This window comes from Equus przewalskii, chromosome 9 (genome assembly GCF_037783145.1).
Source record: "Equus przewalskii isolate Varuska chromosome 9, EquPr2, whole genome shotgun sequence".
Lineage (NCBI taxonomy): Eukaryota > Metazoa > Chordata > Mammalia > Perissodactyla > Equidae > Equus > Equus przewalskii.
The window spans coordinates 80435772-80462198 of NC_091839.1; the positions used below are offsets into that span (position 1 = coordinate 80435772).

General features: G+C 39.0%; 1 protein-coding gene and 1 long non-coding RNA gene across 5 annotated transcripts in view; one reads left to right on the top strand and one right to left on the bottom strand.

The window, feature by feature from the left end:
* HBS1L (HBS1 like translational GTPase) overlaps positions 1–6818 on the bottom strand; it is a 78313-nt gene extending 71495 nt beyond the window's left edge. For 3 of the 4 annotated variants that reach the window (XM_070559379.1, XM_070559381.1, XM_008528321.2), the window contains exons 1-2: positions 6629–6770; positions 3221–3286 (exon numbers count right to left, since the gene is read on the bottom strand). In XM_070559379.1, the coding sequence (XP_070415480.1) occupies positions 3221–3286; positions 6629–6671 (109 nt within the window). In that variant the 5' untranslated portion in view covers positions 6672–6770. Of the gene's footprint in view, positions 1–3220; positions 3287–6628 lie in introns of all 4 variants that reach the window. The other variant, XM_008528311.2, reaches the window with a different exon arrangement.
* A 32-nt stretch (positions 6819–6850) lies between these two features.
* On the top strand, positions 6851–17210 carry LOC139073653 (uncharacterized). Its single transcript, XR_011522655.1, has 2 exons — positions 6851–7151; positions 14383–17210. It is a non-coding gene; the product is annotated as an uncharacterized lncRNA (long non-coding RNA).
* The last annotated feature ends 9217 nt before the right edge of the window (positions 17211–26427 follow it).

Below are 26427 nucleotides of genomic sequence, written 5' to 3' on the forward strand. Positions count from 1 at the left end.
TATCCCCAGCTCCTTGATGTATGCTCAATATTCGATATCAAAGTCAACCTTTCTAAAGGGAAAAAAAAAAAAAAAGCTGTAACATTTAGAAATCACCTTTCCATCACAAAAATTGTGCTTAATACAGTTTGGGAAAAAAAAATACTCGTGCTGATCAATTTTAGAGAGAAATTCCCATTAATTGATAAAGTCACTCAATTATCAAAATCCATTAGACCATGAATATGACCATCTCTTCAATGACATTAGCTGCTTCTTTAAGAACAGAAAGTATCCTTCCAAAACTATTCAATTCTTACTAAAAATCACTTGGAAAATATACCACTAAAGAGGAAAAATAAGTCTCTGATCTGATATTACTGTTACTTTATGCACGTTCTGAAAATTTAAAAAACCCAAAACCATATGCTTTTGTTAAAAATACCAATTTGTCACAGAAGAAATTCAAAACCATTTAACTATCTCCTGCTTTGATAAAGTCAGTAGACTTCTTGGTGTGTACAAAAGTAACTCTCAGTCAGGTTTGTCATGGATGTGAACCACACACAGGACACACTCCAGAGCTGTGAGAGATACACGGAGACACTTTGACCTCAAGAAAGCGAGGCCATAAAGGCAAATCTCAGAAAAACACTCTCAGAATGCCATAGCTTGCGTACTGTTAGCTCATTACTCAAGATTAAGCACGATTCATCCAGATAAGCCTCCATAAGTGAATGTGTTCACCTGCAATATTAAGATGCCTTTCAGTAGTCCCTCTCTCTATGAAGGTTTCCACTCTCGTGCAAGTAACATTCAACCAACTTCCAAGTCCTATAGACCTCAACTCCTATGATTATTTCTTGAATCTATTTCCAAACCCATGCCCCAGTGTCATAAACAAAGCAGGCATCAGCATACCCTGGAGGGCTTGTTAAAACAGGGTGGGGCCAAGAATTACTTTTCTAACAAATGCTCGAGTGATGCTAATGATACATGGACCACATTTTGAGAACACTGTCCTAAAATATCCTCATCTGCTCTAGATTAGTATAACAATCTCTAACTAATCTACCTGCATCCACCCAGGTGCCGCCTTCAATCCAGTCTCTACTATGCAGAAGAGATTTTTCAAAAACTCCAATCTAATTATCACACCTACATCATCTCAGTTTCATGGACAGGCTCTCTACTGCGCTGACAATGTGAGTGATGAGGTTAGTGCTACCAGACCTCACTTTGTCACCTAGTCCTCTGCGACAGTGAACTATAGGAACCCAAGAGGGTCAACCCATAAGGCATTTTTTAACACACTGCAAAATGGCAAGTGCCTGGGAGGTTCCCTGGAAAAAGTGAAATTTCCTTTATTCCTAATCCCTACAAAATGTGAGCTTTTGAATCCCTGAAAATAAGGAGCTTAGAAGGAATGCCGATTAAGCCAGCTCTCAGCTTCTGATCCAGCCTTCTTTATTCTGCTTTGTGATGCTGGGGTTGCAGTCTCTGCAAAGCACATATCTTCTTCGACAGCTAGCTCCCTTTTAGGATCAGCCAACAGGGAGAAGCTAAAGGGAGAATGGAAGGCCAGAGGAAGACAGATGCTCCTTTGCTTTTGGCTTCTTGTCTAGTCACAATCATCCCAGCAACACTTCACCTTGCAGAAGTAGCTTGTTCCAGCAACAGCAATTAATCAGCTTAGAATTTTTCCAAAACTCCTAGAACCAGCTTCACCATGCCCTGACCCACATCCCCTGGACATCATGACCAGCCAGCCAGCTAGAATTCCCTCTTCAAAAGGCTGAAGCCCAGCTTCAGAGGGTCCCTTCAGGGACATCAGTACCAGCCACATAGTGTCCCCCTCCTCAGAGGTCTGAGTCCCACGTCTGAACTTGAGAGGCAAAGCAACAGAGCAAAACCCTCTCATCACAGGTCTAAGTTCACGTCCAAGCAGCCCCAACAAGCTTCTAAAAGGTTGGTTTCAGCCTTGTCCCTTTGTTTTCTTAGGTGCTAAGGGTGCAGATCCTGCCTGAAGTTAATTCTTCCTTGATACTTGGGTTCAACTTTTTGCAGTTTTTGTTTTCTAATACTTGGTTAACAACTTTTTACGTTAAATTCTCTCTGGCAATATAACTGGAGTGACTTCTATCTCCTAACAGGATCCTGACTGGTAACAGTGTAACATTAAAGAGAGGAAAGGTCCTGATTGGTTATGGGCAAACATGGAAAATATAAATAAAGGGCTAGATACATTTCAGAGCAACAAATAACAAGAAAAAAGGTGACAGGAAGAGAAGAGGTGCTAAGACAACTTTTAGAACACCTATGCCTTTATAAAGAAAAAGGAATTCTACAAAGTCAGAAAGGACATATTTGGTCTCCAGAGACTAAAAGTGGGATTAAAGCATTAAAGACAGGGTGGACTCGGATGGAAAGGTTAATTATACTAAACCTTTAAACTTGTGAAAAATGAGTTGTATGAATAACATTTATGCTGTATCTAACTATATTTAATTGTACCCCATTTTATGGCACAATAAAATTTAGCAGGGCATCTTCACCAATTGTTTGCAGAGCAGGCTGAAATTTGAAGACAGATGTACTGTTAGAGAAATTAGTGAGAGAAAGTTTACACCAAAGACTCAGTCTTGCTGGAATAACATATGAATGTTTTTTTAATATGGCGGCAAAGAAGAAATTTTTTGGCAGATGAGACAGAAGATGAGGCTCTGATGTGGAATCCTACAGGAACTTGAACTCTAAATCACTCTGTGGCTCCATCAGAAGTCTAAACTACATGTATTTGGTTTATTTACCAAATTGTTTAACAGCAGATAAACTACTGTATGAAGAGAAGTCTATAACACTTCAATGTTTCCAGTATCCAAGAGATTCCTGGGAAAATTAACTGCTGTATGGCTTTAGAAGTTTTAGATTTTCATTATTGACTAAATTACAATTTCATTACAATTTAGATTAATTGCATGCTACAAAGAATACTGGAAAAGCCACAGTTTTCAGAATTTTCCTCAAACTGTTTAAAGCTAAATGATGGAATCAAAACTTTAAATTCTATTCATGGGTAAAGAAATTATTTTATACACCTTTAAAAGTTAACATATAATTATCTTTTTAAATGTTACATAGGATTACAGTCTTACAGAACACTCTAGTCCTAGGAGAGCAGTAACACTTAACATTTTTAAACATCCATATAATGGAAATTAAATTATTTTTTAAAATTCACCTGTTGATGGTGAAATACAATAGTCATCCTCTACAGACTGGCCATAGAGATCATCATCTTCAAAATCTAAAATAAAAACACAAGAGATAAATTCATTTACAAGTTCTTTTTATATTCTTAGTTGTTAATGAGAAAGCATCTGAATTCTCTCCAAAAGAAATTAAATTGTTCATCAAAATTAAAGGAACCTGGAATGCTACTTTTCAAAAAAATTCTAAACATTTTAGCCACAAAGTACGTATTTACTGACTTTATACATATAAAAGACATACACAGTTCTTCAGGTTTTTAAGCTGTGTTTTACTAAGTTTTCCAAGTTTTTACCTCATGTGATCAAAAAATAATAATCCCACAGACCACATATTTGAATTGTCTTTCCAGTGTAGGCAAAAATCTGAAATGAAATCCATTTTTTTCCATCGAATGTCCTCTACAACCCAAGAATTTATTTTTCATACAACTGACTAACACAAGGTATACAATCAGACAGGAAAGCAGTTTTTCTTCATGTGGAGCTACGTCATCTCTATAAAACCATCTTCTAACTCCTTGTGTGCACTCTGCTCAGGCTAAATGCCCTTTTTTCCCACTGACTAGAATGTGCTCTTTAACCAGATGTTCCTAAGGCAGTTTCCTTCTCCTAGTTAAGATTCTAGCTCAAACGACACCTATACGGAGATGCCTTCCCTGGGCCCTCTGGTTTGTAGAGCAGCAGGCCCCTGCCACTCAGTCTCCAGCACACTCCACTTGACTGGCTTCAAAGCCCTATACTTGTTTCACTCCTTGAGACTCTAAGCTCCTTCAAGGTAAGACTCTGTGTAGCCAACTACCTGGCACAAGGCTGGCACAAACTAACACGTTTTATTATAAATTAATGAATCAAACAATTTAAAACTAAAAACCCACAAAGAACATAAATATATTTACATAAACTTATTTATTCATTCAACACAACTAATACTATGCCAGGGACAATCACAGACATTTGGGGTACAATAGTGAGTGACAGGTACGTTCCCACATCCCTACAAACCTCAAATGTAACCAGAACACAGATGAGAAAATGGGCAATTACAAAACCACATGACAAGTGTCCGACACGAGAAATAGAGAGCTATTGGAAACACACATATGAACAACAAAAACAGATAAGGGAGAGAGGTGAATAGGGAAAGATCCCCAGGAATATGATATTTTAAACAATCCCAAAAGATAGTTAGCTAGGTTTCTGAGGGTATTCAGGCTGCAGGAACAGCACATTCAAAGGCAGAGACCAAATGTTCAGGGCAAAGAAAAATTAGATAAATATTACTATTGGATAAAAATGTGCAACATTCAGTAAGTCATTAGATCACAATCCCGATTTAATAACAACTTAATAGCAAATAAATAAGCCTTTCACAAAAAAGCATTTTTAGATATTAAAGACAGCAAACTCTTTTTCACTAGGTCAGGTTTTCAATACTGAAACTGACCCTAAAGTACCACTATATAAAAAGATGAATTGTTTCCTGGGATTTTTGTAAAGTGGTTCTTTTCCTCAACAAAATCTTAAGAGTATTTACTGCATGAAAAGCATTGTGCCAGCTACTGGGGTAAACATAAACACAAAGCGCGGACTTGGCCTTCCCGGCACTTTCGCACTAGCCCCTGAGGTGGTCGTGCGGAGTTACCGCCAAACTAGAGAGGACAGCGCAACAGCTACACAGAAGAACCAACCGGTTTTGGAGCACAAACTCTAATGACGTTACATTACTTGTGAAAATTTTTAAATTATTGTTTTCAGAGTACAAGGGAAGGCCTAACTGGGAAGAAGAGAAATAAACCGGCCCCTTAAAATAAGTCTAACTTTCATAAGCAAGAAGAGGGGACGGACCTCCGATGCTATAGGAACACCTTGGTTATGATGTCATCAATTGTTCCCACCTGCCCCAGGGTTGCCAGGTTCCCGCAGACCAACCACCTCTTCTCCAGGAAGCCTTCCTTCACTAGAATCCTGCTCAAACTCCTCCAGCCCGTTCTGAGTAAGGTGTTCTCCCCTATGTGGTTCCCACCGCCCTGTGTGAGCACTTTCCGTAGCATCTTATACTCTCGTCGCCTGATACTCGTGTACCGCCCCCCTTAGACTCCCTCAAACATCTTACTGTCGGTCCCCAAAGCGCAGAACAGTACTCCAAGCACTCGGTTAATGAAGAATAAGCACTCAACTAACATTGGTTGAGAAAATGATAAATATTTATTCAAAAAATGAACAAGTAGTAATCAGGCCTCATCATGCTTTCTGTATCATACCTGCAAAAACACCTGCGGGCCTAAAGTCCTTTCTCAGGTAGCGGTAGTCCACGTGCAATACTCACATCCACCGCAATCCTTGGCGCAGCCTCCACGCTGAAGAGACACCGGGAACCTACCGTGTGCTGGGCTGACTGGATCCCAGTCTCCAAACGTAGCACAGGGTGCTGGCTACCCTCCAGTAGGGTTAGACCGCACTTATGTTCTAGAATAATCTGCCGGGAGTGTCGATAATGACCAACAACACATTAAGCACACTACATGCTCTGCACTCCTCTGCAGCACTCGTTCCCATCTGTCTACAACTTCAGTCTGTATGATGCTTGGCGATGCCTAGAATCATCCACTGCACAGAGACGTTGTGCTGGTCCTGAACATCCTGGCAAACTCCTAGAGAACATTCGTATACACATTTTTTCCTTTTATTTCATTTTCATAAACCACTTAAGTCCTTTTCGAACCCCGCTTCCTTCGAGTACCGTTTTGTTTCCATTTCAAAAGACACTGACGTCGAGAATGACCAACCCAGAACGGAGTATACCCCTCAGGATCATCTGATCGACTCACCTCTTGGGCCTTTTTAATATGTATCTTCTCTACCGTCTCCTAAGCTTCCAGCTTAGCTTGAAACTCAGAGAGAATAAGCTAAGCAGGTAGATCGAGCCAGGGCCTGCACCGAATACGTGTAAGCAAGCACACGAGACTTACACGTAGATCCAACACAGTGACAGCAGCACAGAGGCCCGCAACCCTTAAGTCAACCCGGGTCGCGCACACAGATAACATATGGCGCTTTGGAGGGGGTCGGGAGCCGCGCAGGAGGCGGGCCGGCGAGACCCGGCCGGAGGGGCGGGAGGGAGGAGGGACAAGGCCGCCGCGCAGGGGCCCCGGCCCCGCCGCCCAACGTGCCCGCACGACGCCGGCGGCACGACACCCGCCCCAAAGGGCACCGACCCCCGCGGGCGGCGGCCCCGCGCCCCCACACGCAGGGGTCCCCGGCGCCCTCCAGCCTGGCCTCCCCTGCGCAGCCGCTTCCAGGGCCGAGGGGATACCAACGTGCTGGGAGCCCGGCCGGGACAGCGACAGGGACGCCCCTCGCAGGACCCTGCCCCCTACCTTCGTCGTAGTTATAGCCTCGGACATTCCGATGCCGGGCCATGGCGGCGGAGAAGGTGTTCGCCGCAGCCCCTGACGAAACACCCGCTCAGACACGGAGAACGCGCCAACTGCGGCCCGGGGGACACCTATCCGCCATCTTGGCTTCCGGCAGACTTCTGCGCCGAGCGCCTGCGCACGCGCGACGTCCGGTCTGCGCACGCGCGACGGCCACTTCTTCGCGTCATCCGGCGCCCTGGGGACGCACGCGCCCTCAGGACGCGCGAGGAGGTTGCGTTTCGGCGTGGCCCCGCCCACAGTCTGGTTGACTGACGGGAGTTTCAAAGGGGCGGGATTGCACCGCCCACAATTTGTGGGTTTGGAGCAAATTTAGGAGCGAGGATGGTCGACGGACTCCCGTGTTCTGGATTATTTTGCGAATTTGGTTTGTGATCATCTAGTGAAAAAGCTGACTGTGTGCTGAATAAGAGCAGGCACCTTGTCTTAGCCAACATTCTTTCATCCTTGAGGTCTGCTTAGGCACGTAAGCATTGACAAACCTGTGTACGTTTGTTTTAAGAATTAGTTCGAGCTTTAGAGGGGGAAAAAGGACTCTTTTTAAGTGGGTATAGATGGCTCAGTTGAGCATCTGGCTACAGTAGGTGCCCGTGCTTTCGTGATGCATCGTTTCGCGGATGCCCTCCAGTAAACGACCTCTGCCCTTGGCCCTGGAGACGACTATGGCAGCATCACAGAGAAGGATTCGTTGAGCATTCTGAACACGTGATCGTGTGTAACATCATAAGAGCATCATAGCTTTTTAGACGTAGCGCCAGCCTTAGACTGTAATGCTAAACGTTGATGATGCATGAATCTATGACCGACTGTTAAGTCCTCATTTCTTAGAACACAAAGTGAATGATGCTGTGTAAAACCAACCTCATTATCGTTCTAAACAAAGTACACAAGTTTTAGCTTGGGTTTTTGAAAGGGTGATGCTTCACACCAAAGGCAAATGTTAAATTCTAGAAATGAATTAGAAGCTTAATCGTCTTTTTTATTATCCATCGTAGAAATGATAATACAAATTCAATTCGTATTTTTAAATGTTTTGAAATGTAATTTATACATGTATTTGAATATGTCTGACTACCGACCGAATGTTTGCTCTTATCATTGCTGTTTAATGTAGCTCCAAGACAAAATTTTACACAAAAATAGTTGCTAATTTTACATAGCTTAAGTGTTTTCTTTATACAAGTTTACATAAGTTTTAGGTTGCAGCCCATTTCTTTCTCTGTAGAATGGAGATAGTAATAGTATCTAACTCATAAAGTTGTGAATAATAGATTAATTTATCCATGTAAGAGGATTTCACACAGATCTTAGTAGGTGATTTAAAATATTAGTTATAAAAATTCAAATGGCAGCTTCCAGCCTAACGTGATTGCCAATTACGAGTTTCAGTATAACTCACTGAGCTATAAAGTGGATGAGTTATAAGTGACCACGTAAACAAAATACCACAAGAACAATGAGGAAGAAAACATTACTTCTGCCTGAGGGATAGGATATGGCTTGCCTCTGGGTCATCAGTAATGCATTCCCTTAAAATTCTAAATATTTGAGAGCCCTAACTGCATCTCAAGCCATACAGCCTCAACAGCAAAGCCTTCACTAACTTCCTCAGAAAGTGTTAGGGATCTTATCCTCTGCCTCGGAGCTCTCTAGAAGGGATTGCAGGTTTTGTAAAATGGTTTGATGGAAAGTACCATGACTTTGAAGTCACACAAACCTGGGTTTCAGAACCAATTCTGCCACCTTCTGTTTGTTAATGTCTTTGGGCTCAATTTCTTCACCTGTAAAATGGATGTAAAAAGATATGTCTTCTGTTGTGTGAAAAGTAAATGAAGTGATGGATGTAAAAAAAGTAGCTGTTACATAATAGCTACCATAAGGGAGGAAAAATTCTCTACCCTCTTTAAGTTTCCGACTGGCTTGAAGAATTAAACCGACATAAGATGGATTAACAGGAGAAAAGCACATAACTTTAAATTTTTCTTCATATATGGGAGCCTTCACAAGAGAATGAAGACCCGAAGAAGTGACCAGAGTTGAAAGCTCTTATACCTTTTAGACAAAGAAATAATTTGTGAAGAATTCACAAGACACTGGGGTTTGGGCTATGGGTAGTAAATTGTGGGGAAGTGATTAGGAGGCATATGGGGTAGGGGACAAAACAAGTGGAGTATAAGGGTTATTTCAGTAAGTGTGTACAGATCCATTTCAGCATCAGTTCCCAGTCTCTGATGATAAGGTCGCTCTCTCCTGGTACACGTATGGCACCTTTCTCATGGGAAATCTTTTTTTCTTTTTTTTAAAGAATTTTAAAAGATTCTTTTTTTTAAAGATTGAGCTAACATCTGTTGCCAATCTTCTCTTTTTTCTTCCTCTTTTCCCCAAAGCCCCCCAGTACATAGTTGTATATTCTAGTTGTGAGTGCCTCTGGTTGTTCTATGTGGGAGCCGCCTCAGCATGGCCTGACAGCGGTGCCATGTCGGCGCCCAGGATCCGAACTGGTGAAACTCTGGGCCGCCGAAGTGGAGCACGAAGTTAACCACTCGGCCACGGGGCCAGCCTCTGTCACGGGAAATCTTATGGCCTGTTGTAGATAGAAAAAGGGAAGATCAAAGAGCCTTTCCTGAATCTGCTGTTTCTCAGCTTCCTTCAGCTCACAGTAATCCATCTGATATTTGAGGGGACATGCTCTGAACTCCGGGAGTACTCCATAGATGTTAGTTGTCTACGCCACTAATCGGAAAGCTTTACCTTTGTTTCTCCAGCACTCTAATGTCTGGCACTTTGAATGTTTGCTGAATGAATTGACAAATTAAAAAAGATAAATGTAGTTTCTTGCTATGAGATATTTAACAAATGCCATAAACAATTATGCCGGTAATTAATTTTTATATCAATTTGTAACAATTATAAATGAAAGTAGCATAAGTACATTACTGAAAAGTTTTAACACCTTTATTGAGGAATCATTGAAACAGTAAACTACATGTATTTAAAGTATACAATTTGACACGTTTTGCCAGTGAAACTATCAGCCCAATCAAGACAATGAACATAGCTACATTCCCAGAAGTTTCCTTAGGTATCTTTAGAATCTCTTCCTCCTGCCCCTCACTGTCTCCTCATCCTGGCTCCAGGCAACAACAGATCACCTTTCTGCCACTGTAGATTAGTTTGTATTTTCTAAACTTTTATAGACAGGAAGTTGTATAATATGTCTTCTTTTTTATCTGGCTTCATTCACTCAGGATAATAATTTTGGTATTCATACTTATAGGTGCTTGAATCAATAGTTGATTCCTTTTTACTGCAGAGAAGAATTCCTTTATGTAGATATAATCACAATTTATTTTCCATTCAGCTATTGATAGATATTTGAGTTGTTTTCAATTTTAGCTACTACAAATAAAGTTGCTATGATTATTCACATACAACTCTTTGTATGGACATAAACTTTGATTTCTTCTGGGTAAGTACCTAGGAGTGGAATGGCCAGAAGATATGATAGCTTATCTTTAGCTTTTTAAAAAGCTGTGAAACTGTTTCCCAAGGTGGTTGTAAATTTTATGTTCCCACTGTCAGTGTACTTCCATCTTCACATCCTCACCATCTCTTGCTGTGGTCTAAGGATATTGTGCTTATTTGACATTTCTATATCCTTTTTGGTGAAGTATCTAAATCCTTCTGTCACTTTTTAACGGGGTATTTATTTTCTTGTTTTTTACTTTGGAGAGTTCTTTTTAAATTCTGAGTACAATTTCTTTATCTGACATATTTTGGAAATATTTCTCCCAGTGTGTAACTGGTTTTTTCATTTTCTTAATAGTGTCTTTCAAATAGCAGAAGTTTTCAGTTTTCATGAAGTCCAATTTATCAATTTTTTTTAAATAATGGATTCTGCTATTGATTTTGCAGCTAAGAAATCTTTGCCTAATCCAATGTCACAAAAATTTTCTACTATTTTTTAAGTAAATTTTACAGTGTTGGGTTTTACATTTAGATTTATGATCCATTTTCATTTGATTTTTGTATGTGGTGTAATGTTTGGATCAAAGTTCATTTTTTACATATGTATATTCAATTGTTCTAGCACCATTGTTGAGAAGAATGTCCTTTCTCTACTAATTGCATCTGTATCTTTATAAAATATCAGCTATCCATATGTGTGTGGTCTGTTTCTGGACTCTCCATTCTGTTTCATTGATCTTTTGCTCTATTGATCTAACCTGACACCAATACCATGCTGTCATGATTGTTGTATCTTCATAAATCTTAAAATCAGGTAATGTTAATCCTCCAACTTTGTTCTTCTTTTGCAAAGTTATCGTAGCTATTTTAGGTCCCTGGCATTTCCATTTGAATTTTAAAATGAGATTATCAATTACTTCAAATAGTCCTACTGGGAGTTTGACAGGTATTGTGTTGACTCTATAAATAATTTTTGGGAAAATTGATGTTTTAACATTCTACAAACATGCAATCTTTCAACAAATGCACATCATATGTCTCTCCATTTATTCAGGACTTCTTTAATTTCTCTTAGTAATGCTTTCTAGTTTTCAGTGATGGTCTTGCACAACTTCTGAAGTTTTAATTCTAATTATTCCATATATTTTTTATTCCACTGTAAATATTTTTAAAATTTCAAAGTAGCATTATATAAACTATTAAAAGTAATAAGTTAGGGGCCGGCCCCGTGGCTGAGTGGTTAAGTTCGCGCGCTCCGCTTCGGCGGCCCAGGGTTTCGCCAGTTCAAATCCTGGGCGCGGACTTGGCACCACTCATCAGGTCACGCTGAGGCGGTGTCCCACATGCCACGACTAGATGGACCCACAACTAAAAATACACAACTATGAACCAGGGGGCTTTGGGAGTAAAAGGGAAAATAAAATCTTTTAAAAAAAAAGTAATAAGTTAATTAACGCCATCAACACAAAATATTGTACTTGTATATAATAGGAACAAACAGTAGGAAAATAAAAACTAAAAATTAATTAGCTATGTTAGTGTAAAAAATATCATCAAATATCTCAGATAACTATAAGGAAAGATGTATATGCCCTAAACTGAAATTAGAAAACATTGCTGAGAAAAATAAAGAAAATCACATTAAATGAAAAGATATACCATGTTCATGGATTAAAGAGTCACTATTATTAAGTTAAATTAAAGAGATGTCAATTCTTCCCAAATTAATCTGTATTCAGTGTTGTCCTTCTCAAACCCTAGCAGTTTTTTGTTGGAAATTGACAGTCAGATTCTGTAATTTAAATGGAGATGCAAAGATTCTACAATAGCCAAGGCCATATCAAAGAAGAATCAAGTTGGAAGATTTGCACTATCACTACGACGTGCTTTAATGCCATAGTAAGACAGTGTGATGTGGATACAAGGGTGACAAATAGACTGTTGAAATACTATGGAGAGTTCAGAAGCAGATCCACCCATATGTGATCATCTAGTTTGCAACTCGGGCACCACTGCAGTTCAGGAGGAGAGAGGATGGGCTTGTCACAAAATTGTTTGGGGGCTGGCCCTGCAGCCAAGTGGTTAAAGTTCTGTGTGCTCTGCATTGGCAGCCCAGGTTCACGTGTTTCAGAGCCTGAGCATGGACCTACTCCACTCATCAGCCATGCTGTGGAGGCATCCTACAGACAAAATAGAGGAAGATTGGCACAGATGTTAGCTCAGGCCTAGTCTTCCTCAAGCAAAAAAAGAAGAATATTGGCAACAGATGTTAGCTAAGGGGGAATCTTCCTCACTGAAAAATAAATGAATAAATAAATTGTTCAATCACAAATCTAGAAAAAAAAATAAGAAAATATCTGTGTGAGTGTGAGGTGGGCAAAGATTTTTAATCAGAGCACAGAAAGCACTAACCATCAAAAAAAGATTCATAAACTGAACCGTATTAAAATTAAGAACCTCTGTAATAAGGCTGTATTGTGTATTTGAAAGTTAGATCTTAGAAAAATCTAAGAGTAGATGTTAAAACTTCTCAACAAGAAAACAAAGTTGTAACTATGTGCAGTGATGGATGTTAAGTAGACTTATTTTGGTGATCTTTTTTGCAATATACACAAATATCAAGTCATTATGTTGTACACCTGAAACTAATATAGTATTATATGTCAATTATATCTCAATAAAAAAGTAAGAACTTCTGTTCATCAAAAGACAGCATTAAGAAAGTAAGAGGCAAAGTACAGCCCGGGAAAAGATATTTTCAGCACACGTCTCACAAAGAACTCATATCTAGAACATGAAAAGAAACCTACTCACCTCCCCCAAATATTTACCCTGAAAAACCCCAGTTTAAAAATGAGTAAAATCCCAAACAGGCACTTCACAAAAAAGAATATCCATCTGGGCATTAAGCATTTGAAAAGGGCCCCGACATCATTAATCATCAAAAAAAAAAAATGCAAATAAAATAATTAAGGGTATACCCTCACCAGAATGATTGAAATTAAAAGGACTAACAATAGTGAAGAGTTGGCAAGGATATGGCGCAACTGGAAGTTTCATACAGATCTGGTGCAAATTGGTATGACCATTTTGAGAAACTTTTGTCAGGACCTCCAAATACTGAACGTGTCTGCCCTGTGACCCAGGAACGCCGCTCCTAAATGCATCCCCAACCAAAGCTAGTTCTTGTGCACAAGAATGTTTATAGCAACACTATTCATAATAGGCCCCAAATGCAAGCAAACCAAGTGTTTATCAACAGCCAAAGAGATGATACGTTGCGACACATCCTTTAGTAGGAAAGTACATAGCACTGAAAAACGGCAAGGGAGGTTTTATACACATGTAAAAATTTTATTTTGCTGTGTATTTAAGATTTTTGCACCTTGCAGTATATAAGTTATACCTCAATAAAAAACAAAGTAAAAAGAAAAATGGGGAAAAAATCCATCCATGAAGTTTTCAAACTATCTTTGGATATGGAAGAAAAAATATATATATATGTAGTTTTCAAATGTTTTCTTTATGCCCTCGTAGTGTCCTGTTGCAAAGACATAAATAAAAACTAAGGACTTTGATATATCTAGGTTAGAATGCATTCAGCAATATGTCAATATTTCCCGGAGTACAATCTGTTTTCTGTTTTCTAGTCTAAACTAAACAGTTACTGATCCATTTGGACTTAAATTAAAATTTTTCTGTCCTTGCTCAAACAGTACTACTCTTAGCAGCTACTTAAATACTCATAGGAGTTTTGGTGAATAAATTATGGTGACTTCTGTACTCCATAATTCTTAAAAAGACATAAAGTAATTGATCTTAATCATTAAGAAAGGAGGAGTGGGAGGGAGGAGGATAGTTGTAATTGTGACATTAGACACATCTTATAAGAAAAGTTCTAGAGTTTTCTAATTAAATGCCTAGGAAAGTATGGCCTATACTACAAATTATAAAATGACATAGGTGTCTAGAAGGATCCTTTTGGGGTCTTTTGCAGTTCGGTGATTGTGATTATGTGTTAATAACTTTAATCTATTCATCCTGATTATTGTTACCAAATATCTGTAAAATCCACAAACAGATGACAATTTTCTTGCTGAAAATTAGATCTGTAACCCTCTGTCTGACCTAATGATATTCTTACCCTCCTCTATGGAATTTCCCCTGACTTTCCTCACATATTATTCATTTTTTTTCTTCTTCTTTCTTTCTTTCTTTCTTTTTTTAAGGCAGAAATTTAGCTGAAAATTGGCAAGATCCAGTGAACAGGTCCTTCATCAAGACAAAGCTTTGCCCCCAAAGGGCTTGAGGCCGCCTGGGGATTCCATGTTTGACAGAAGCTTTGACAGCAGAACTAAACAAACAAGAAGGTATTCAGGGACGCTGAAACCGGTCTTCAAAGAAGATTCAGCCGGTGATTTTTAGTTTCTGTTTAGTATTAGAGAGCTTAATGCAGCACATATCAAAACCTTGGAAGGGCGATGGTAGGTCATGAACTTCACGGGGCAGAATGATCCCCTAGAAGAAGAAAATAGAAGTCAAAGAGTTCTGTCTTTAGATATGAACTACTAAGTGGGGAATGCCAGCAAAGCATTGACACCAGGGCCAAAGCTTCTTCCTCCGCAGGTGGTTTTTTCCTACCACCAACCCTGGGCTATCTGGATGTCAAGCACTTTATGATGAAACATGATAATAAACATGGTTCAGGAGTTCTTTATAAGACTTGCTTTTCAAAGGTTCATGTTGTTCTAAATGTTCTAGTCGAAATTAATCCTCCAGTTCAAAATGCTTCAGTGGGGCCACATTACTTAGGAAATAAGTCCAAATCCTTAGAAAGACACAGGAGTCGGTTGTGATATCACTGCTGCCTGCTTTCCCACCTCACCTGCCACCACTCCACCACGCTACCTGAGGCACTCTATGCCACAGCCCCTACTCTTAGGGTTTCAACTTCACCCATGCTCTTCCTGCCCCAGGACATTTGCACATACTATTCCTTCTGCCTAGAATGTCCTTTTATCTTCACGCCCTCCTATATTACTCAGAAGAGCCCCAACAGCATTACGCGTTCTGTGACAGCTTCCTTGACTCTAACAGAATAAGCCCCTACTCTGTGTCCTCAGGGTACCCTGTTTGTCTCTGCTATAACGCATATTAATAATATTCCAATTGTCTGTATCTGCTTCTCTCCACCTCCACCTCCCCAACTAGACATAAATTCCATAAAAGCAGGACACTCTTTAGTTTATCTTGTATCTCCACCATCCATGGTGTGGCTAGTACACTACCGAAATAAATAATATGCGTTTTGTTGAATAATTGTTGAATAAATTCATAACATGGAAAATAAGTATATTTGTGAGGTAGAAGAACTTCATGGCTTTCAAGACATCAGTATTAATAGGATTCTGGAGAAAGAAACTCAGGGGATGAGAGAGTAGGTAGTGTGGAAATAAAGGCTGTGCATAGAATTTCTAGATTACAATCTCTTTTATATGCACTCGAAAGAAATGAAACACACTTTTACACAGAAACTTGTACACAAATGTTCATGGCAGCGTTATAATAGTCAAAAGGTAGGAACAGCTGAAATGTCCATTAACTGATGAATGGACAAATAGAATGTGGTATATTCGTAAAGTAGAATATCATTCAATGACAAAAATGAATGAAGTACTGATAATATGCTACGACATGGATGAACCCTGGTAACGTGATGCTAAGTGAAAGAAACTAATCACAAAAAAACACATATTGCACGATTTCATCATACAAAATGTCCAGCACAGGCAGATCTATAGAGACGGAGAGTAGACTAGCGGTTGCCTAGGGAAGTTGGGGGCAAATGGGTAAGGACTGCTAATGGGCAGGGGGTTTTTAAGGGGTGATGGAAATGTTCTAAAAATCCTGTATGTACTCCTGTACATATACCAAACTTTGTAAATATACCAAAAACCACTTTAAAAATTGTACACTTTAAGTGGCGAATTGTGTAGTATGTTAATCATATATGAATACAGCTGTTGTTTTTAAAGTCTCTTTCTGTGAAATCTGACCATCTCTCAGATAAATATGCAGTCAATTTAAAGGTCAGAGGATTTGAATATCTGAATTCACAAAAGCGCCTAGAACAGCTGCTCACCCAGAGGAAGCACTCCGATGGCATTCTCACTCCCCCCGGGCCAAGCTGACTTCTGCTGCAGCAGGACCAAGCCCGACTGGTCCTTGAATGTTGTGTTGGGCCCTGCTGAGATGTGGTTGGTCTGGCTGGTGCCTTGGTGCTGACATCCACCACGGATGCCCTTAAACTTGACCACCGCCCCCATGAGGCCTTCGCATCTCAAGAAATCAGAGCACAGCCTCCAGTCTTCCTGAGTTTACCCAACATATCTACAAATCTTTAACACAACAGCTCCCACCAGGTTGAAGAGAACCATCCTTTTTGAACATAGATTTCTGATTTTAAACTCTGGAGTGTTAAGTGTTCTCCCAAACTTGTTGCCATATGAACATTTTAGTGAAGATTATTATCATAATATACAGATTCTTTGTGTGTACGGGCTGAGTTTGAAAGGACACATGAAATCATAAAGTTCGCAGGAGAGATGGAGGAAGTCTAGAGGATATTCCCATTTTAATGTGTTTTTATTATGTGATGGAATTATTGTTTTAATTACTAGTAAAATAGAGATAGCTAACATTATTAAGCACCTGCCATATTTTAGGTATTGCAACACGTGCTTTAAAAGCATTTGTTTCATTTTTTTTCTTTGCAACCCCCTTGTTAAGTAGTTTGGCACCTACTTATTACGTCAAATAGTTTATTTCAAAGTGACTGATAAATGTGTAGTTGAGACTTAATTGAAATCATTCATCTCTAACTGCCGTTTATTGGGCTTTTCTTTACTTTGTTTTCTTTGTATTGTTTATATATTTAGGATTCTAGTACAAAAATTTTAGTGCTAAGGAAATAGCTCAAACTTAATTACATTATAAGCATTTCTGTATCCCAAACAAGGAGGAGTCCCTCAAAAAATGAAAGATATGGCAAAACCCATATACTAATCTTGAGTATTTTTGTGAAAAGTATTGTTGTGCTCATAATGACTCTCACCGAGTTCTTCACAGTAGGATAAGCACAGCAGTGTCAGCTGCCATGATTAAGACCTGTCGGCTCCTGGAGCTGCCTTCCAGCCGTTGCGAGTCTACCCAATCAAGTCACTGGTTTAGCTGTGATGAGTTTTAACAAACCACATTGTAGGTGCTTAATAAAGCATGGTAAATGAATGATTTCCCTTTACTGCAGTTGGAAGTTGTTCATTCTCTAGTAGTCATGGACTCTTGAGCAAGTAATTGATTTCTGAGGACCTCACTTTCCTCAGAAGTATAGAAAGGGGCCTGGAAAAGATTAGCTCTGTAGTGCTGTCTTTATTTGTTTGTTTATTTGCTCATCAGTCTCAATCCTTTCCTTCAGTCCATGCCTACCACTTCCTTTAAGACAACTCCAAGACTTTTTTCCTATATAAATTCATTCCACAATGATCATTCCCTTAGTATTGAAATATATATTTTATGCAAAATTATTTTGTACTTATATTCTATAGTTAATACGTGTATTTCATTGCCTTGAGAAGGGGTGATGCTTTTAATTAGACTTGTAGAATTCCACCATGAAGCATAAATGCATTTGAAAGATATTTGTTGAAAGTGTTGCAAATGCCAACAAATAAAAATTTAAAGTAGGTTCTCAAGAAATATGAACTCGTCCAAACTATAAACTCATATTTGTTTTCTGTGATGCCAGGCATATAATAGACTTTAAAAAATATTTCTTGAGGGGCCGGCCCAGTGGTGCAGTGGTTAAGTTCACATGTTCCACTTCAGCAGCCCAGGATTCTCTGGTTTGGATTCCGGGTGCAGACCTACACACCGCTCGTCAAGCCATGCTGTGTCAGGAGTCCCATATATAAAGTAGAGGAATATGGGCATTGATGTTAGCTCAGGGCCAGTCTTCCTCAGCAAAAAGAGGAGGATTGGCAGCAGATGTTAGCTCAGGGCTAATCTTCCTCAAAAAAAATTTTTTTCTTGAAAAAGTTATACAAATACTAGGAAGAGAAACAGGTGAATTTATCACAAAACTAATAATATTAAGCTTCAGGGCCCCCAGCTTCCATGGGCTTCTTTCCAGGCCTTGGGAAAGGCCTCTTAGTTTGTTCACACAGTCATAGGTTTTTGTAAAATTTAAAAACTAAAATGTTTTACCCACCATTGGTTAAGACTTCTGTCTCTCTCCACTTTGACTTTCCTCCAACACAGTTCCTATCATATGAGGTGTTAATGTGTGGTCACGGGCATTTTCAGCCTCCGGCTAAGGGAAAGTTGAGATGGGAATAGCTTTTTTGAGTTTAGTAGGTTGTATTTATGTTATTCACACTCATTTCTACTCTACAACAAAGACATCAACAACAAACCAGTTAGTTGTACCATCAGTTTAAAGGGTATTTAAGATTAGCCACTAAACAAGAATCACAAAATGCAATGAAATCTTTCAGCTTAACCATGAAAGAAGCTTGAGTTAGATTTTCCCAAATTTTACTCAATCCTAAACTTTACGTGACATTACCAATATCATGTTACATTATGTGACATTACCAGTATGAGTTGTGGAGCTAAAAGAAACTTTTCTAAACCTTCACTGATGAAAAAACTGAAAAAGAAATTTCAATCAACTTATGCTGAAAGAAAGATTGAATTATCTTTCTGTTCTCTCTACAGAAAGTATTACAAAATCATTGTCATGGGACGAGGCAATCAAATTATATGCAGGTAAAAATGTAGGAAAATATTATAGAAGTATGATAAACAGTTAATTCATAGCTACATTATTTTTATGGCTTTTATGATGTTTGTGATATTTGTGTTTATGGTATTTGTCAGCTTTTTAAATAAGTTTGTAATTTTCATAGCTACATTATTTTTATGGCTTTTATGATGTTTGTGATATTTGTGTTTATGGTATTTGTCAGCTTTTTAAATAAGTTTGTAATTTTTTTAGATTCCTTTTTTCAACCTAAATACATACCTACTGTTCAAAATAATTTTACAGTCATTTCATATTTCTCTTCTTAAAGAAAGACCCCAAAATTGAATAAGCTACAGACCCCACCAAATGGGAAGCTATGTTGGTAAGAAAAGTCATGGACAGATAAGCTGAAATGACATGCCAGCTTCCTCCATTTTATTCTTCTCCTTCGAGCATCAATCAACATTTTCAGTCTAAAAGTCTACAGTTTCTGGGGCTGGGCCATGGCCTAGTGGTTAAGTTTGGCGTGCTCTGCCTCGGTGGCCTGGGTTTGGTTCCTGGGTGCCGACCTCCACCACTCATCGGCAACCATGCTGTGGGGAAGACCCACATACGAAATAGAGGAAGATTGGCACAGGTGCTAGCTCAGAGCGAATCTTCCCCAGAAAAGAAAAGTCTACAGTTTCTTAGACAAGGAGTAATAACAGAGGCAGTTGGGAAGCTACCAAATAAAAAAGGGAGGCAGTGTGGCTTGGTTGCTGTGTTGTTGGAAAAACTATGACCAAGGGAAATGTCGTAGTTTGGATTGGAGAGTCAAGGAAAGTTGGATAAGAAAGAAAGTTGGATGGGAATGCTTCAAGGAAAAGATGAAATATTTGTCCATCCTGGTCTAAATCCAATACATTGTTAGTGTCCACACAGCTTCTTCTAGGACCCATAGACTGTCTACTTCTGTGTATTGTCTTGAATGCTGCCTGTGTATGTTTAACTTAAGGACCCATTTGGCTCCTCAGCCACAAGAAGGAAGTGTATCCACAGTGCAAAATGCTCCTAGGCACCAACGGAATATTAATAACAAATCAAAGGGCAAAGCATTTTTAAATCCCAAAGGAAAATTCAAAGCAAAGAAAATTTGCTAATCAATTTAAAGGAGAAAAAAGCACAAACATAAAAGATAAGGTTTTCAAAGGTAAAACAGGGTCTCATTAGAAGTCGTGAGCTGTTGGAGGAATTTCCCTTCGTTGCCCTGTCGTGCTCTGTTTTCTTTGAAAAGGCAGAAAATTGGATATGGTGTCAATGTGTTGTTTAGGAACCTAAATCTGGAAAAACTCTGACAAGAGTAAAATAAGTTAAATCAAAACCGTTTAAGCCGCTTGCAAAAGTTCTTATTAGATTTTCTTAAGAGGGAAAAGTGGAAAAAGGGGAAAAGCAGAAGGGAAACATTCTTTTCTCGCCTCATCTCAATATGTGCGTCAAGCTGGAGGTGTTGCTTATCTTGGAACATTGGTTATAGGACGGTCACAGAGCAGTGTGACCTGTATATTGGCCCACAGATGTTGCCAACTGTCCCGTACCATCCACTAGCAGTTCTGAAAGAATGACACTAAGAGGCCACTTGATGCTGATTACTTTTCATGTAATTTGAACAAAGGTCACTTAGACTTTTGGCTCCTAACTTTTACTTCTCCCAGGAACATAATTATTCATTTTTTTCTTATTTTCTGACTTGTGATTCTGGAGTGTGATTTAACTAAGCAAGAGCTACTTCTGACTTCTGGTTGAGATCTACATAATCACGCTGATATCACCAGAAGGTTTATAGCCATGTTTGCATTTAGAAAAAGGGAAGAGGCATTAGTCTTTTTCAAGTAGAACATTGAGCAAGGATTAGTCCTAATGACTTTCCATCACCATTGAGGTAGATTATATTTTCCTTAGATGTCCACACCAGTATACCCCATCCAACATGCTCTTCTTACCATGTGATGCTGACACTTCTCCACTGAGAGATGGGGTCTATATTTCCCTCCTTAAATAAATGCACCTGTGACTGCTGTGGAAGCAACATTATGGGTCTTCTAAGGCTAAGCCAGCAAAGGTAATGCAGCTTCCACCTGGTCCTCTTGGCATGCTCACCCTTGGAACCCAGCCACCATATTGTAAAGAAACCAAACAGCCACAGGGAAAGACTACTTGTAGGTGTTCCAGCCTCAACCTTAGCTGAGGTCTCAGATGACGGCCAGCCTCCACAACTATGAGGCTTCAGATGACCTCAGCCCCCGGCCTTCCAGATGCCCCAGCTGATGCTGAGTGGAATAGACAAAATCTGTCCTCACCAACCTTACTCCCAGCGCAGATTTATGAACAAAAATAAGTGTTTTTATTTCAAGCCAATAAGTTATAGGGTGATTTGTTATGTCACGATAAATAATCAGATAATTATCAACCCAAAAAATACTTGAGAGGGAGAGAGCAATAAATATTTTCATGTTTTATTAAAGAGCTCCATGCCTGTAGACTCTTATAATTCATTAAAATGTTAATAATAGTTAAATAAAGTTAATGATAAATACGATTGAATACAATCATTTATATGACAATAAAAGTTTAGCAAGTCTGTTTTAAGTGAGTTTTTTTTTGGTCTCTAGCCACAATTCTTCAAACAGCCCCGTAGGTATACCATGAATAATCACAAAAGATCTTTTTATTCCATTCCCTTGATATTCTATACTAAAATGACTCAGGAAGGCTAGTGTAACAAGGACTTGCTTTTCTGACTGTAAAATTTATGTTATGAAATTCTGTAGTCTCCACTCTTTAATGTATTACCCAACACATTAATTGCCTGAAAAGTTTTGAGGAACAAATATTTTATTCAAAGTTGTGTGCTTTTTTTAAAAAAAAAACACAGCTCAACAAAGAAACTTTTGATAAAATGTCCTCTTTCCAAGTAATATTAATATGGGTCATTTATGATTTTTAAAAATATTACTACAGTATTATTACATTTTAATTGTGCTGATAATTGATTCAGACTTATCCCAAGCAGTGATTGTTCCTTAAATCATTTTTCGATTAGTGAATGAGAAAGAGGGCAGGAAATTAAGGAGCACACAGCTGCCATGGCACTAAGATGGTCTGAATAAAATTTGATGAATGCACAACGTGCTCTATAGGAAAGTTTTTAAACCTTCGATAAAATGCTTAATAATCAATTGTCCCCTTTAGGTATTTTAGAGCGGGCAAAATGTGAGACAATGTTGCTCCCACACTCAGAGCATATTCGTGTACATATGTCTGTTTTAAAGTGTAGGTAACTATAGATAAATCATAGCCTATTGACAGCCAGTGAAAAAGAAGGGAAAACGATACGTTCACGAGGAAAATGATGTTGGAAATTATGACTTTTTTCAAATCACAGTTTGGCCACCAAGGCCAGCAGGAAGAGCCAAACGTAGACTGGCCTTTATGTTGGCCCCTCTTTGCTCTTCTCAGCCTTTGACCCACGGTATTGGCTTGAGGCAGTCTGAACTCTCTGTGCAGAGGTTTTGCCTTCTGGCTGGTGCTCTCTACTTCAGGAAAAGAACCCTTTGTGGGTGTACTGATGCTTAGGGAGGGAGTAACTCAGTAGGAGAGAGATTTAAAAATAGTTTATGTGCCTTAGGATAGGCCCCCCAGAGTAGGTGGTAAGTGGGGAATTCAGAAAGCATCTAGAGCATTCTGCGCTGTGGCAGGACTGAATCCTGGAGTGCTTCACATCATAGCAGATTTCCGGTGTCAGCGTGTGTCTCAGAAAAGCTAAGTGCAGTACTTCATTTATTGACAGACACGGTGACTTTGTCAAGAAGAAATGCAGGAGACCTCTCCTTTGTTTTGTATCCTTTTAAGGAGCAACTTGGTGCAAGCAAGGAATGACTGACTGTCATGGAGGAACTCTGGTTCTCGTGCAGCCTACTCTCAGGAGTAACTGTGTGTCTTAGGGTAACCCCCTTTACGTTTGTGGTTTGTCTGTTTCTTTGTTTATTCGCTCTCCTTCTCCCCCCCAGAGCCCCCCAGTACACAGTTGTATATTCTAGTGTAGGTCCTTCTAGTTCTTCTATGTGGGACACCACCTCAGCATGGCTTGATGAGCAGTGCTAGGTCTGTGGCCAGGATCCAAACTGGCAAAACCCTGGGCCAGAAGTGGAGTGTGAGAACTTAACTACCTGGCCATGGGGAGGCCCCTGTATATTTGTTTTTTTAAAAGGTTTTACTACATGACCTCTAAGTTTATTTCCAGTTTGACATTTCCGTGATTCTTGAATCACATAAATACCAACATCTGTTATCTTTGAATGTAAAAGAAGAAAGTACATATATAGTGTTCTTCACTAGATCTGAAAATAAGAGCAAGTTTCTAGGTTTAGCACTTAAAAGAATATAGTTCTTCCAAAACCAACAAAATGCTGGTGTGACCAGATCACTCTATAAGGAAATCCTTATAGATCACAGCAAATAATAAGCCATATTATAGATGCTGATTTCCACGTATAGAAAGCTGTTTGAAATATCTCATCTTGATATCCATCTTGATAAGGATGTTAAAATTGAAAACGTTTGCTCTTTTCTGTCTTTTAATATATGCTATACAAATGCAATGTAAGGACAACATCGTCCCTGTTCTAAAAGTGTTTATAAGCGATATGTACAAATTTGAACATTAGACAAAATGCAAAACTTATGTTAAATAACCAAATAAATGTTAATATTGAAATAAATGCTTTCTGGGAAGTCTACGAAAGGGAACTGTGGGAATGATGATTATACACAGAGGGCATGGAGACCAGGAGAGAGTTAGGGACCAAGGTAAGGTAAGAGGATGAATAACGTGCTTTAGGAAAAATGATTGAATGCCTTGGAGCTAATTAGCCCAGAGAAGAGAACAGAGACAGACAGGACAGCTGTTATCAATTATATTAACAACTGCCCTGTAGGTTATGGAATCAATTTCGTGTTGCCATAGAAGGGTGGGCTTTACAAAGAGGAAAGTTTCAGTTGAATATCAGGACAGTCTAAACAAAGTTTTCCAGTAATGAAATGGTGTGTCTTAAGAGAGAGTGAATTTCCCATTATGGAAAGCATCCTGCTGAGAAAATTTTAAGAACATTTTTTCACTTGGGGAGAGATTGGATTAGACGTCTTTTTAAGAGTTCATGCAACTCTAGGCTGTGATTCTACTTTTAATTAAATAGTAAGCTGAGGCAAGAAGACATTTGAAGCAAAAAATGGAGACTGAAAGAAAGCTCATTACTGGAAAAGTAATAGGGATATAAATAGGGATTTGAACAGGAAAGAGAGTATGGAATAGGAAGAGACAAGATCTGTAAAGAGATTTAGCCAGGCGTGATGAAGCATCTTGACCTTCAGGACGAGGGTTGGGCCTTGATCCAAAATGCAGCCAGAAGGTGAGAGATCAACCAGATGAGAAAAGGGACAAATCAGAAAGTCCATATGCTTCACGACACTGTGAAGGCACGCCCAGTGCTAAAGGTGGCTCAGGCACCCAAGGGCTTGGGGATGACAGGAATTTAGGTGGGAAAAGACCCGGATGTGGGCTAAATCCTCAACCACATATCTTTGCTTTGTTTACGCCAATGAGATATGTGGTGGCGGAGGAGGAGGAGGTGGGAAGTCGGAAGAAACTGATGGAAAGGCAGATGTGAGGATTTGCGTGAAGATAAGGGAGAGAACTTTCCAAACGGCCCGCAGAATTTTACACATAATATTGTTTACAAAGGCTACTTTCCCATCAAGCAAAAGGGAATTCTTTTCTGGAAAATAAGTACGATCTGAGCCCTTTACACATTTGTATTTATTAAAGATTACACGCTACTTCAAGGGGAAGGCGTGCTAATATCCCCACATCCTGGTCAAATTCCAAGTCAGCTCATTTCATTCTCCCTGCTTAAATCCTCTGCTGTTTAATCGAGGGAAGTCAGACCTCACTCCACTTCCTGAAACGCTCATAAAACATGTCTGGAGTTGTTCACACTATTGTACAATGTGGTATAATGTGATTCTTAGATTTTTAAAGGTCCCTGAACTCTTCATTTCCCTCAAAGCAGACTCTTCAAATTTAGGATGTTAACATTTTTCCCAGCAACAACATTTTGGATCTTTATTACATTAGTAATATGTGTATATGGAGCATCATGATTGGGGAATATAATTTCATATGATTATATAGCAATGTGGCATCTTCGCTAAAATTACATGACAGAAAGCAACCTCCAACTTTTCTTGTATTTTACTTGGTTCTCTTTGGAATGCTTTTTAGCCTCACCATAAAAATCCAAGAAAACATCAACTTCTGCTTCCTTCTGTACTTCACCTGTCAGTTGTCAGGTTTTCGGAATTCTCTTCTATATTAAGGCAAGACCTAACTTGGCCTGGTTGTTGGAAAATCCTAGTATTGTAGGAGGGTGGAAACTTGGCCCTACTCCAATAAACTTTCACGATAACACTCTTTCAGCCTTATTTTGGTGGTTTAATCTGATAATCAGAAAGAAAGGAACTACTTAACAATGTGTCAGCTTACAATCTAGTTTGGTCCACATGTCTAAAGTATAAAATTCTATCACCCCTTGCTAGAATAAATGTCATATCTTGCAAAGACTAATCTTGTTCAACGGATGCACTTTTAAAATGTGTAAATGTACTTGAAAACCAATCTGATAACAAAGACACGCCTGCAGAAGGATGATTCAGTGGTATCAATGTACTTGTCACTCAGACCTCAACCAAAAAAAAATAACATGATGGGGCTGGGTAGGTGTTAAAAGCATGCACAGGCTTGATAATAGGAAAACCTTAGCCACAAGATGAAAAGAAGAAACATTTAAAAAAAAAGTTCCAGGCCAAAATTATCTAATAAGTTTTTATTACATGAGTACAAAGAGACAAACTGTCAATTTGCTGAAAAATTAATAAATCTTAAGAAAGGTTTTATTTACTTTGGCCATTATCATTGTTTAAAAATTGAAATTATACATGCTGTCCCGACTCATTCTCAAATGGTATGTTTGAAATTGGGAACATAGCTCTTCTTTGCTTCCAACGTTGCAGTCAATTTGTATAGTAGTGAGGTGGAAGGGCTCTTAACTTAGAAAATGTGTTCTGTGTCTCCACCATTTCTCAGCTTCCCCAATTTTCTTGCCCCAGAGTCTTTATCTAGTTATTTGTGAATATATTGTAACATGATTTTACTTGTAGAATCCATTGGCCAAGTCCAATAGCCTATAACTGAAAATGAAGGTCATTTTCTATACTCACTTTAATTCTTTAATAGGGCCCTGTCCAATTTCACATGAGAAACTGCTCCTCTGAAAATTAACTAAACAATTCTAAGGTAGAAACATTCTTAAAGTTTGCAAAGTCCAGCCCTAAAAAGCCACATGTTGCTAATTATTTCAACCAGCCCCTCCCTACCTCA